Source organism: Phocoena sinus, chromosome 12, assembly GCF_008692025.1.
Source record: "Phocoena sinus isolate mPhoSin1 chromosome 12, mPhoSin1.pri, whole genome shotgun sequence".
Taxonomy (NCBI): Eukaryota; Metazoa; Chordata; class Mammalia; order Artiodactyla; family Phocoenidae; genus Phocoena; species Phocoena sinus.
In genome coordinates this window covers 48659856-48674448 of record NC_045774.1, presented here as the reverse complement: position 1 = coordinate 48674448, position 14593 = coordinate 48659856, and the positions used below count along the sequence as shown (strand labels likewise).

The 14593-nt window shown below is 43.8% G+C and overlaps 1 protein-coding gene across 1 annotated transcript in view; it reads left to right on the top strand.

Moving 5' to 3' along the window:
- Positions 1 to 13669: 13669 nt before the first annotated feature.
- SLC16A10 (solute carrier family 16 member 10) overlaps positions 13670 to 14593 on the top strand; it is a 136207-nt gene continuing 135283 nt past the window's right edge. The window contains exon 1 of the mRNA XM_032651687.1: positions 13670 to 14015. Coding sequence (XP_032507578.1) covers positions 13670 to 14015 — 346 coding nt within the window. The remainder of the gene's footprint in view (positions 14016 to 14593) is intronic.

The window sequence follows — 14593 nt, the reverse complement described above, 5'->3', positions numbered from 1 at the left end:
GTAGTAACTTTGTCTGGTTTTGGTATCAGGGTGATGGTGGCCTCATAGAATGTGTTTGGGAGTGTTCCTTTCTCTGCAATTTTTTGGAAGAGTTTGAGAAGGATGGGTGTTAGCTCTTCTCTAATTGTTTGATAGAATTCACCTGTGAAGCCATCTGGTCCTCGACTTTTGTTTGTTGGAATATTTTTAATCACAGTTTCAATTTCATTACTTGTGACTAGTCTGTTCATGTTTTTTGTGTCTTCCTGGTTCAGTCTTGGAAGGTTATACCTTTCTAAGAATTTGTCCATTTCTTCCAGGTTGTCCAATTTATTGGCATAGAGTTGCTGGTAGTAGTCTCTTAGGATGCTTTGTATTTCTGCAGTGTCTGTTATAACTTCTCCTTTTTCATTTCTAATTTTATTGATTAGAGTTCTCTCCCTCTTTTTGTTGATGAGTCTGGCTAATGGTTTATCAATTTTGTTTATCTTCTCAAATAGCAAGCTTTTAGTTTTATTGATCTTTGCTATTGTTTTCTTTGTTTCTATTTCATTTATTTCTGCTCTGATCTTTATGATTTTTTCCTTCTGCTAACTTTGGGTTTTGTTTGTTCTTCTTTCTCTAGTTCCTTTAGGTGTAAGTTTAGATTGTTTTTTTGAGATGTTTCTTGTCTCTTGAGGTAGGCTTGTATAGCTATAAACTTCCCTCTTAGAACTGCTTTTGCTGCATCCCATAGGTTTTGGATCATCGTGTTTTCATTGTCATTTGTCTGTAGGTATTTTTTGAATTCCTCTTTGATTTCTTTAGTGATATCTTGGTTATTTAGTAATGTTTTGTTTACCCTCCATGTGTTTGTGTTTTTTATGTTTTTTCCCCTGTAATGTATTTCTAATCTCATAGCGTTGTGGTCAGAAAAGATGCTTGATATGATTTCAATTTTCTTAAATTTACTGAGGCTTGATTTGTGACCCAAGATGTGATCTATCCTGGGGAATGTTCCATGTGCATTTGAGAAGAAAGTGTAATCTGCTGTTTTTGGATGGAATGTATAAATATCAATTAAATCTATCTGGTCTATTGTGTCATTTAAAGCCTCTGTTTACTTATTTATTTTCATTTTGGATGATCTGTCTATTGCTGTAAGTGAGGTGTTAAAGTCCCCCACTATTATTGTGTTACTGTCGATTTCCTCTTTTATAGCTGTTAGCAGTTGCCTTATGTATTGAGGTGCTCCTATGTTGGATGCACATATATTTATAATTGTTATATCTTCTTCTTCTTCTTTTTTTTTTTTTGCAGTATGTGGGCCTCTCACTGTTGTGGCCTCTCCCATTGTGGAGCGCAGGCTCCGGACGCACAGGCTCAGCAGCCATGGCTCATGGGACCAGCTGCTCCGCGGCATGTGGGATCTTCCCGGACCGGGGCACGAACCCATGTCCCCTGCATCGGCAGGCGGACTCTCAGCAACAGCACCACAAGGGAAGCCCTATATCTTCTTCTTGGATTGATCCCTTGATCATTGTGTAGTGTCCTTCCTTGTCTCTTGTAACATTCTTCATTTTAAAGTCTATTTTATCTGATATGAGTATTGCTACTCCAGCTTTCTTTTGATTTCCATTTGCATGGAATATCTTTTTCCATCCCCTCAGTTTCAGTCTGTATGTGTCCCTAGGTCTGACGTGGGTCTCTTGTAGACAGCATATATATGGATCTTGTTTTTGTATCCATTCAGCAAGCCTGTGTCTTTTGGTTGGAGCATTTAATCCATTCATGTTTAAGGTAATTATCGATATGTATGTTCCTGTGACCATTTTCTTAATTGTTTTGGGTTTGTTTTTGTAGGTCCTTTTCTTCTCTTGTGTTTCCCACTTAGAGAAGTTCCTTTAGCATTTGTTGTAGAGCTGGTTTGGTGGTGCTGAATTATCTTAGCTTTTGCTTGTCTGTAAAGCTTTTGATTTCTCCATTGAATCTGAATGACATCCTTGCCAGGTAGAGTAATCTTGGTTGTAGGTTCTTCCCTTTCATAATTTTAAGTATATCATGCCACTGCCTTCTGGCTTGTAGAGTTTCTGCTGAGAAATCAGCTGTTAACCTATGGGAGTTCCCTTGTATGTTATTTGTCATTTTTCCCTTGCTGCTTTCAGTAATTTTTTGTCTTTAATTTTTGCCAGTTTGATTACTATGTGTCTCAGTGTGTTTCTACTCAAGTTTATCCTGTATGGGACTCACTGTACTTCCTGGACTTTGGTGGCTATCTCCTTTCCCATCATGTCAGCTTCCCTTGTGTCCCATTTGCCACGAAGGTTTCTTTTGGTGTATACACCTCCATGGCCGATACACCAGCAGTCAAGAGCCCGAGCAGCACCGCAAGCACCGACCACAGCCAGCGCCTGCAGTCTGGGGATGCAATCAGTGTCCCGGCCCCGGCGGGCGCTGCCATCGTCCTCCAGCCGCAGTTGCCACGGCTCTGGGCCCCGGTCCCCACTGCGGTTAGCTCGGCTCTGGCCCGGGGGCTCCAGAATGGCCGCTGCCCGCGTCTGCCAGCATCCCCATGCCGCGATCCCCACTCGCGGCCCCAGCCGCTGCCTGCCAGCCCTCCGCCCAGACCTCTAAGCAAACTATCTTAAATAGAGCTTATTTGGTCATTTTTTGAGTTAGGGAGAGTTAAAATTGAGGCTTCTATTTGTGCCTTTTTTCACAAACGTCCCACACATGTATCATTCTTTCTCCCCATACCATTCTTTCTTCTCTTTGTCTTTCTTTTTCTCAGGATCCCCCTTTCCTCTTGCACCTTCTTTTCTGTCCCTCTGCTCCATTTTTTTTTTTTTTTTGGTGGTGGTACGTGGGCCTCTCACTGTTGTGGCCTCTCCTGTTGCGGAGCACAGGCTCTGGATGCGCAGGCTCAGCGGCCATGGCTCATGGGCCTAGCCGTTCCACGGCATGTGGGATCTTCCCGGACCGGGGCACGAACCCGTGTCCCCTGCATCGGCAGGTGGACTCTCAACCACTGCGCCACCAGGGAAGCCCCCTGTGCTCCATTTTTAATTCCAGTTAAATTGCTTCATCATCCACTTTCTTCCTCTCTTTTTCTCTGGAGCTCTCTGTCACCCTGTCTCATTCTTGAATTTCCACCTGATCTTGCTGAAAATGGTACAGACAGTTTCCCTACTCCCCATGCCCTCCTGAATTTCTTACCCAGTGGCTGAAAAACAACCCTAGGAGTCAGAGATTCTCAGAATTTGAAGGGGTTTCAAAGATCATCGAGTTTAACTGCTCATTCATGTTTGAATTCATACCTCCTTCCTGATATATTTGACAAATAACCTTTCTTTCACAAGATTTTTTGTTTTTTAATATCTGTGTGTAAGGCATGTGCTCAGCCTTTGCTTGAACACTCCAAGTTAGAGGGCTCATTCCTTAATGAGGCAGCCCATTTTGCCTTTGGATAGCTCTGATGGGAAAGAAGTTTTTCCTTCTCTTGAGCTAGAATCTTTTCTAACTCTGACACGTGGGTTTAAGTCTATCCCTTAAGTCACATGGAACAATATGACAGTTCTTTAATATTTGAAGTTAGTCTTCATATTTACTCTGGATTTTCCTCCTCTCCAGACTAAATATCTCTAGTTCTTTGAAATATTCCTCAAATAATGTCTTTTTAGCTTTGCAGTTATCCTCTTTTGAAGTTTTTTGTTTGTTTGTTTGTCTATATTTTATTTGAAGAGTGATGCATTCTGAATGAATGCACCAGAGCAGGGGGAACTATTAACTTGCTCATTAGATCAGCACTGTCCAATAGAACCTAATGTTATGGTCGAAATGTTCTGTATCTGCGATGTCCAATATGGTAGTCACCAGCCACATGTAGTTGTTGGGCATCTGAACTGTGACTAATGAGAATGAGGAAGTTTTAATTTTTAATTTAATTTAACTAATTTATTTTTTGGCTGCGTTGGGTCTTTGCTGCTGCACGTGGGTTTTCTTCAGCTGCGGTGAGCGGGGACTACTCTTCGCTGTGGTGTGTGGGTTTCTAATTGTGGTGACTTCTCTTGTTGCTGAGCAGGGGCTCTAGGCACGTGGGCTTCAGTAGTTGCAGCATGTGGGCTCAGTAGTTGTGGCACACGGGCTTAGTTGCTCCGTGGCAGGGGGGATCTTCCCGGACCAGGGCTCCAACCCGTGTCCCCTGCATTGGCAGGCGGATTCTTAACCACTGTGCCACCAGGGAAGTCCGGAAGTTTTAATTTTATTTAACTTTAATTATTTTAAACTTAAATAGCTGCATGTGGCTAGTGGCTATCACATTGAACATCACAATTCTAGATATTATAACTCTAAAAATATAGAATAATTTTGCATTGTTTCAGAGTAGCCATAGATTCATTTTGAGGGTTTTTTTCTTTACTGAAAACCTTCACTTCTTTTAACTGATGCTGAGCCAATCTATCGTCATTGGTCATATAAGTATACCTGCTGTATAATGGGAGAAAGCCATTTTGTGTTAACCAGGGAAAGGCTGTTCTCTGCTATTTTTGATTCTGACTTGTGACTATCTATGAATTCTGAGTCAAGCTCAGTCTTCTCTGCTGATTGTCCTTCCTGGTGTCCAGATTGCATTCCTGGAGTCTGGAATCCAGTGTCTGAGCTGATTTTCTATGGACCTTCTGCTTATTCTCATATTGTATTTGTCAATTTTTTTTTCTATAAGAATATACAAAACACCTACCAGGTGCCAGGCAGGAGCTGCATTGCGTTCTGAGCAGAGAGAGATAAATAAGACAATTCTTTCTCCAGGATTCACATGTCTCTGGCTCTAACCTGCCAATTTTGCAGTTCTGCTTCCCGTCCTTGACTCCTTATCTCAAGTTCTGTATCTTGGTCTTAAATCATTGTTTGCAAGTGGGATGGGCTGGGAAGATGGGTGGGGAGAAGAAAGAAGAACTAGGAAAAGTATTGTGGTACTCTAGGGAAAAACAGATCAAACTTCCTAGAGTCTGCACATTCTTTTTCTAGGAAGAGATAAGCAAAAATCTCCCAGTCATAAGCTTTTCATGGCCGGTAGTCAATTTGTCTGTCTTCTCTAACAATTTCCTCCTCCTTGATATCTCCACAGCCTTCTCCTTCCTGTTCAAAAGTATGGCCTGTGGAAAAACCAACAACAAAAAGAGGCTCTGGATTTTGTTCCTTTATTTGTTTTCCTGACTCCTTTAAATAACTGTATATAAGATAGTGCCCATCTTATCAGGGATTATTGGTTGAAAAATATACGCCCTTTAAAGGCCCCCTCATGCAGGATAGGCAAAGGGGAGTAGAGCAAAGAGATGGAATGACCTTAGGGCAAGAGGGCAGAGGTAGCTATTGCTTGAGGGTAAACAGGTGCTGTCTTGCTTCTCTGAAGTCCATCACAACTAGCTTTGGGACATGGGTTCCCCATCAACAGTGCCAAATTGCCCCAAACAGCTTTTGATCAACCAGAGTTAGTCATGGACCAGTCTCTGCAGGATCCTCCCCACATCCCATCTTTCCCCATAGAAAAGAACTACCCTTTATTTTAATTTCCTGAGGACAGACTCTCAGATGACATTTCCTAGGGGTTGGCAAACTAATCCAAAGAAAAAATCCCCACAAGCATAAGACTAGGGGGGTAATAGACACCTATAAGGGGAAATAGATACCTATGCATCTCCCCCCCCCCCGCAAGGGTCTCTCTTCTGGGGTCCCTGGTATGTTAGGTTTTTGGGAAAAGAGCTTGCAGGGGCCCCTGTTGCAGCCACAACAATGGGGGGCATCCAGGGAAGATGGGAGAGAGGAGGACATTTCCTCCCCTCTCTGATAGAAGACTGATATCTTGCTCCTAAAATAGAGATAGGCAATATTATATCTCTATACAAGAAGACAGGAGGGCTTCCCTAGTGGCACAGTGGTTGAGAGTCCGCCTGACGATGCAAGGGGCACAGGTTCATGCCCCGGTCCGGGAAGATCCCACATGCCGCGGAGCGGCTGGGCCTGTGAGCTATGGCCGCTGAGCCTGCGTGTCCGGAGCCTGTGCAACGGGAGAGGCCCCAGCAGTGAGAGGCCCGCGTACCGCAAAAAAAACCCCTAATTCTTTCTTTCTTTTTTAATTTTGGCCACGCCGCACGGCTTGCAGGATCTCAGTTCCCCAACCAGGGGCTGAACCCGGGCCACAGCAGTGAAAGCACCAAATCCTAACCACTAGACCACCAGGGAACACCCAAAAACCTATTTCAATGAGACATCAACAACTGGCAACTGCTTACTGACAGCCAAGTAAGACCAAGAAACAGGGACCCTAATCTTTCAGACCTCTTTTCTAACGCCAGGATTCTCGGTATAGTACTCAATCAATTTCTAACACTTGAATTAACCAAACATAAAGAACACTGGATTAGCAGAATGTTATCTAGCCAATGCAATATGATCAAGCATTAAAAACCTAGCTTCTGAAGTCACATAAACCTGAGGTTGAACCCTGGCTCCACCACTTACTTAATCTCTATAAGCCTGAGTTTCCACATCGGAAAAGAAAGATTAAATAAAGCCTATCTCGGGACTTCCATGGTGGTCCAGTGGGTAAGACTCCATGCTCCCAATGCAGGCGGCCCGGGTTCAATCTCTGGCCGGGGAACTAGATCCCACATGCATGCCGCAACTAAAGATCCCGCATGCCACAACGAAGACCTGGCACAGCCAAAATACATAAATAAATTAAATAAATAAAAGCTCAACAGATAAGTTTCTTTAAAAATAAATAAAGCCTATCTCATGGAGTTGCAGTAAGGTTTAAAATAGGAGTGCATGTAAAGTGCTTAGCACTGGGCCTGGCACATGTGAAGTTCTCGAGAAATATGAACCATCATTTGGAAGCCTAGGTTCCCATTCCAACACCACCTCCCTGTGTATCCTTGGGCTTATAATTATAAAGAAGCTAATGAACACGTGGAGACTGCCCTCTAATGCCGGAATTATCAATCATGAATAACGTAATAGAAAATGGACCGAGGGCTTCCCCGGTGGCACAGTGGTTGAGAATCTGCCCGCCAATGCAGGGGACATGGGTTCGAGTCCTGGTTTGGGAAGATCCCACATGCCGCGGAGCAACTAAGCCCTTGCGCCACATCTGCTGAGCCTGCGCGTCTGGAGCCCGTGCTCGGCAACGAGAGGCTGCGATAGTGAGAGGCCCGCGCACCGCAAAAAAAAAGACAGGAGAAGTAATAGGAGGTTCTGAGGGAAGGCCATGACGAGGATCAGGAGACCTGGAGCCTTGTCACTGTCGTGCTGTAAATGTGTGTGTCTTTGTGGAATAGTTAGCCATTTCCTTTTTCCCAGACTCAGTTTCTTCATTTGTAAGATGGGAGCATTGGATAGGATCAGTGTTTTTCAAACCTCAAACCAAAATTCATTAGTAGGTTGTAAAATCAATTTAGAGTTTTTACCAGCAGGTTGGGTTTTTTTCAATGAAATAAAATAGATCAGAATGTGCTGTTGTACTCAGAATGTGCTGTATCATAAAAAATTGTTTTGTTAAACTTTTGTTCCAGTTTGTGTGTGTGTCCATGAGTGTGTGTGTATGTACTGGGTTGAGACATCAAATGTGGTTCTAACTGTGGATCACAGTAAAAATATTTTTAAAATTCACGATTCCTGAAGTTCCCTCTGCCTGGTGTTTTAGGTTTCCCTGTGTCTGCAGAAGGCACTCCACAGGGATTTACTTCCATGGTGATTTGGGAGAACAAGTTTCCATGACACCATTCCACACCTTCAACCCAAGCAGCCAGTCTTTGTACCGAGCCCAAGAAGAGCACAGCCCCTCAGAAAGTGAGGAGGGGCTGAGGTGTAACCATGAGCCACGTTGTTACACAACGGATTCCATGACATCATGTGGGCTTTTCTATACATGGACACAATTTCTCACACATCGTACACTCTTTGGTTTTGCTGTGATGCTTTAGAAGAGACTCTTGCTTTAAGCAGGAAGTTGAACAAAGTAATAAGATCCCTTCTCTAGAGGTAATATCGTATGATTCCAAGAATACAAAATTTCAAGAAATATTTACAACTAAGGACATTCTTCCAGCAACAATAATGCCACAGCCCCTCCACAGGGAGGCACAGGTCACAGACAGCTTCTGGTCATTATCCTACTTCATCTCCTCAACAGTCTTAGGGCCTTGTGTTGGCAGCTTGTGAAGGGTCGAGCCAGGACTTGAGTTCAAATCTCCTTCCTCCAAAATCCTCTTAAATTCCATTGTACCACAGGGAAAGGGACTCTTATTACCAAATTTAAATTATCAATATGTTTTCCCTTGTCATGACAGTAAATTTAATTCCATTTAGTATGCTTCAACAGTAGCAGGGTGCTAATGGTAGGACGCTGCAGTTGACAGATCTGTGTTGGGCATGCTTTGGGGACACTTGGTGTAGATGGTCAAAGCATGGGGAGCCACAGGCCACCAATAGGACACACTCCTACAATTTGGGATAGGGTTGCACAGTGTTACCCTCTGCAAATGAAGCTGATTAAGTATCTAATCCACAGTTCTCGTTCCAGAATATTTGCAAAGAAAATGCTGCTAAAGAATGGGTTTCCCCAAACCTCTTTAGTGATACTAAAATATATCTGAGGTAAACTGTAGTATGACTGAGGTAGCGCTGTCAGTATGGAGTGTGGGGTGGATGGATTGGGGTTAGAGGCCGAGGAATTGTGTTTGGGTTTCAAACACTGACCTGTGGGCTTCCCTGGTGGCACAGTGGTTAAGAATCCACCTGCCAATGCAGGGGACACAGGTTCGAGCCCTGGTCCGGTAAGAACCTGCAGTCTGCAGAGCAACTAAGCCCATGTGCCACAACTACTGAACCTGCGCTCAAGAGGCTGCAAGCCACAACTGCTGAGCCTGCGGGCCACAACTACTGAAGTTCGTGTGCCTAGAGCCTGTGCTCTGCAACAAGAGAAGCCACCGCAATGAGAAGCCCATGCACCGCAACAAAGAGTAGCCCCCACTTGCCACAACTAGAGAAAGCCAGCACACAGCTATGAAGACCCAACTCAGACAAAATTGAATAAATAAATAAATTAATTAAAACAAAACAAAAACAAAAAAAACTGACCTGCAGTTAGGCAAGTGACTGGGCCAAGGTCACACAGATGGTGAAGTGACAGAGCTCATCTTCTGATTCCAAGTGCTCTTGCCACCATAGCCTGTGTCTTCTGTTGGAGGGTGTCAGCATAGCATAGTTTGGAGACATCTTCTCTGAAGATTATTCAACCTTCTTAACCTGGTTTTGGATCCCCTAATAGGGGTTTGAGAAGACTTATTGAACAATCAACAGTATAAAAACTGATGCACAGTGTTTGCTTTTAAAGACATTTTATATAAAAATAAAATATGTGAAGGGAGAAGTCATTGCATTAGAAGTTGTTTGCATTAGAAAAAAAATGTTGAAGTTACTTTCAATTAGGAATGTAAAATGGGTAAATGTGTACACATAGTTAAAACTTATCCATTTAAGATGTAGGATTGGATCTAACAAGCTATAAAATGATAAGAGGTTTCTTTTTTTTATTAGGCTGGTGTTCATTATCTTAATGTAGTCGATAATGCTTTACCGTCAAAGTTAGACCAAAGTAAAAATAAAAACTTAATTGTTTTTTACTGTATTAGCAACAACCAGTTAGAAGCTCTCATGGAAAAAAATTCATTCACAAAAGCAGTGACAACGACATCAGCAGCAACAACAACATGAAAGTGAAATGTCTGAAAATAATCCTAATGAGAAATGCATGGAACTTATATGAGAAACATTAGTAAACATCACTAAGAAAAAAACATCAATTTCCCTGTTGGGAAAAGTGGAGAATGACTATCAAGAGACCGTTTATAAAAAAGGACATTCAGATGATTAATAAATATATTTGTCACTTATAGCTAAAGCTTTGAAAAATAAACTAATAATGAAATTTCATTTTAATCCTAAATTGGCAGGATTTAAAAATAATCATATTATTCCATACTTCCTGAGGAGCACTAACATGGCATTCTCATATAGTGCTGGTGGGGTTATAAACTGACAAAGTTGCTTTAAAATTTATCAACGTGTTTAGTGTCTTAAAATATGCATGTGCTTTTCACCAGTAATCTCACATCTAGAAATTTATTTTAAAAAATTATCACAGGGCTTCCCCAGTGGCACAGTAGTTGAGAGTCCGCCTGACGATGCAGGGGACACAGGTTCGTGCCCCGGTCCGGGAGGATCCCACATGCCGCGGCGCGGCTGGGCCCGTGAGCCATGGCCGTTGAGCCTGCACGTCCGCAGCCCATGCTCTGCAACAGGAGAGGCCACGACAGTGAGAGGCCCGAGTACTGCAAAAAAAAAAAAAAAAAAAAATCACAGATGCTGATAAATATTTGTGTGTAAGGATGTTTATTACAGTATTATTTATAATCGTGAAAAACCGGAAATAAATTATATGTGCAGTGATAGGAAATGGTTAAATCAGTTATGGTCCATCTCTATAGTTGAAGCCTATATAGCCACTAAACATGTTTTTGAAGAATATTTAATAACATGGGAAGTTATTTATGATACAATGGCTTAAGTGAAAAGAATGCAGTGTACAAAATTTTGCTTAGTTATGTATATTAGTTTACTAGGGCTGCCATAACAAAATATTGAGGACTGGCTGGCTCAAACAATACAAATTTATCTCTCACAGATCTGGAGGATAGAAGTCCAAGATCAAGGTGTCAGCAAGTTTGTTTGTTTTCTTCTGAGGCCTCTCTCCTTGGCTTGCAGATGGCTGCCTTCCTCCTGTGGCCTCACATGATTTTCCCTTGTGTCTCTCTCTTTCTGTGTCATAATATCCTCTTCTTATAAGGACACCAGTCAGCTTGGATTAGGACCCACTCTAATGGCCTCATTCTAACTTATTCTAACTTAATTACCTTTATTATAGGCCCTATCTCCAGACACAGTCACATTCTAAGGTACTGGGGATTAAGGCTTCAATACGATTTTTTGCCTGGGTGGGGGGAGGGTACACAGTCCACAATACCGTGATTCAGATTTTATTTAAAAATGTAAAGAGAAAAAAAAGACTGGAAGGAAACATAGTAGATTTGTAGCTTTGTGAGCAGTCCTGAAGACTCATAACATGTGGTAACTGGTAAATAACTTTGCTGATGTACAAATCTAAGTCACATGGACCTTTGAAGATGGCCTGCGGCAAAGTCTACTGGGCATCCTCATCTCATTGGGCTTCTTTATGTTTCATTCATCATCTTGGATGTAGCAATTTTCATTAAGGGTTAAAAGACTCGTAATTTTTTTTATGATGCCATACCGTAGTTTATAGGGGAAATATGCAATAATGGTAGTTACAAAACTGATGCTCTATCTTCCATGAATACACAAATAATTAAAAACTATTAAATGTTAAGAGAGGTTATATGAGTGGTGTAATAATAAATTTTAAAAATTTTATTATTTTTTGTGGTATCTACTATAGTGAGCATGTATTACTTTTATAATTGGGAAATAAATTCATGTTGTTTAAAAAATACTGACGATTTTCCACCTGAAAATATGGGATGAAGTTGATGTGATCAATTTCATGCTGTGTGATTCTTAAAAAATTTTTTTCAATTCAATTCAGTTTGGTTCAACAACTATTTGTTGTTCACTTACACTGTGCGTGGTGCTGTGGTTCAAAGCTCCATGAGACATCATCTGACCGTCTGAAAATTCTTACTCTAGTTAAGGAGACTGAAAACCACTCTGCTGACTGTGAGAAGTGTTATAAATAAAATATGGAAGCCTGGAGGGAGAATTGATAAAGGTGACTTCCTTTTAGAGTTAAGCCTTGAAGATATAGTGAGAATTCACCATTCAAAAGAGGGGAAAGAAGGTCAGGCAAGGAGGTGTTTGTTCCCCCCTTATTTATGTACTTAATCATTTACTTATATCAATGTTGACTCATGGATATCTATTTTATATTTTGTGTTATAATCCATACCATGTTTTTTTTGGATGTGCTTTCTTTGCTCAATGAAATGTTGTGACTTTCAAAGTCAAGAGGTGAACATCATAACTTTTAGTGGTTATATAGTACATATTTAATCAATTCTCTACTGATGCACACTTTTGCTTCCACTTTTTATTTCCAACAGTGCTCGAATAACATCCTTGTACATTCATTTTTGTGCACTTGGGCGACTGTTCTTTAGTTTACCATTCTAATCCCATCCCTAAGACATATACTTGAGCTTTGTTCCCTGTTCCTCAAGTACACCCTGCTTTCCCTTAGCTTCTGCTATTTACCTAGAAGGCTCTTCCCCTATCTTTGTCCACTGAAGTTCCCTGTATGATTCAGGGTTCAGCTCAAAGGCTATTTGCTGTATAAGTTCTTCTCTAGCGTTTTGAAGAGAATTTAATGGTTCCATCCCACTTCTCTTTGTTGTATATGTGTTGTAACACTTATTATCCGACACTCCTATCCCAGGACTTCTCTCTACTAGATTTTGAACAGATAGAGGCAGAAATGTGATCAATCACACTCATTTGTGTACTCCATCATAAAGTAACTAGCATATTTTGACTTTGAAGTGAAGAATTTGAGTAACTGAGAAATTAAGAATTGTGCTTAAGGGACTTTTCTGGTGGTCCAGTGGGTAAGAATCCGTGCTCCCAATGCAGGGGGCCCAGGTTTTATCCCCGGTCTGGGAACTAGATCCCCCATGCATGCAGCAACTAAGACCCCGTGCAGCCAAAAAAAAAAAATTGTGCTCAATGTTGCGCAGCTAGTTACTCTTCATTTCTTTTACATACATTGTTGCTCCATGCTTCAGGGAGACACAAGAGTTGAATACAGGTGCTAGTGTTTGTTTAAAGTACAAACAACTGTGCTGTAGTTTAGTGTTTTTCAGCTGTCTGTCAAAAATGTTTGTTATTTGAAGACTGGTATAACAGTCTTCCAAAATGAGCCTGTTCATTATGCCAAGTATTCACAGGAAATTGCATGTGAATGCAGGAGAAATTAAACAAGGCCTCTAATCTTTCCGACTTCCTTTTTAAGTCAGCAGGTGGCATAACGTATGTTATGTATTAGAATTAGTAATAAGAGGTGAATGCCAGAAAACAAAACAAAAAGAAAACAAAGAGACAATGTTAGTTTAGTCGTGAGGCTGTCAGTGAGCTGAGGCTAAAGAAGGTCCCGCACTGTGGTCCTGATGATCCACCCAGCGTGCACCTAGGAGGAGACGCGCCCCTTCCGTTAACACTTTGTGGCGGGGTGACCTACACATCTGTGACCCCCGCCGGGTAGGAGGAGGCCCCGCTGCAAACGCGCGCGCAGATACAGCCACCCGCAGGCACCTGGCTCCGCGCGCCGCGGGGTGGGGGTGGGCCGGGGCAGGTCCCACCGCCGACCACGCCCCCAGGAGGTGGGGCGGGGGGGCGGGCGTCTTTAAGACCGGGCTACCCAGCCGCCTGCTCAGTCAGGGTGCGGGGCTGTGGACCGGGAGGCTTGAGGCTTATCCCTGCGCCGCCTGCCCACGGGGGCCTCCACCACCCTCACCTCGGCCTCCCTAGCCCGCCAACCCAACTCGGCGGCTCCTCCGCGAGCCTGCCGGGAACTCGCGTCCCTCGCGCTCCCTGGCCCCCGAGGGGGCCGCCTCGGGCCATGGTGCCCTCCCAGGAGGAGCCCGCCGCCGCGCGGGGGCCGAGCGAGGCGCAGCCGCCCGGCCCTGCGCCCCCAGGGGCCGCTCCGCTGCCCGGCCCGGGACCCTTGGATGGCCCGGAGGCGGCGGGGGCCGAGAAGGTGGAGGTAGAGCTGGCGGGGCCGGCGGGGCCGGCGGGCGCTGAGCCCCTTGAGCCCCCTGAGGGCGGCTGGGGTTGGCTGGTGATGCTGGCGGCTATGTGGTGCAACGGGTCGGTGTTCGGCATCCAGAACGCCTGCGGGGTGCTCTTCGTGTCCATGCTGAAGACCTTCGGGTCCAAGGACGATGACAAGATGGTCTTCAAGACAGGTGAGGCACAGCACCCGTCGCGGCCATCCCCGAGGGGGCTGGCGCGGGGACCCCCGGGCATCCCGCGTGCGGAGCGAGCGTCGGCGCCGCCTAGTGCGCCTCTGTGGGTCCGTGTGTGCGGAGGTTGTGAGGGGTGGGTCTGTCCAGTTGCAAAAGCAGCCTGCTCGGTGCGCCTGTCTTTGTGTTGAATCCAGATGTAGGCACTGTATTTGGAAACAAGTCGCAAAACTTATTTGCCTAGATCTTCCTGCTTTCCTCTCTGCAGAATAGGGGCTAAGAGTCTGCGGTAGACTTTCTCTTAATTTTTGAAAACAAACAGACCCTTCCAAACCCTATTACACCGCTCCGTCATTTTTACGGTCTCTTTCGTGACCGTGACGGTTGGGTTTTTGTTCATCTGCTCCCGGCGCTGCAGAGGGCTGTTTGTGTTGCGGGGAGGCAGCGTTGGCGAGATGAAAGATATGTATTCCAAGGTCACGGGAGTTCGGAAGGGGGCCCTGAAGGAACCACGGTTTCGTGGCGTTTTTTTTTTTTTTTTTGCGGTGGGGGGAAGGGGTTGTCACTCTGCTAAATATAGG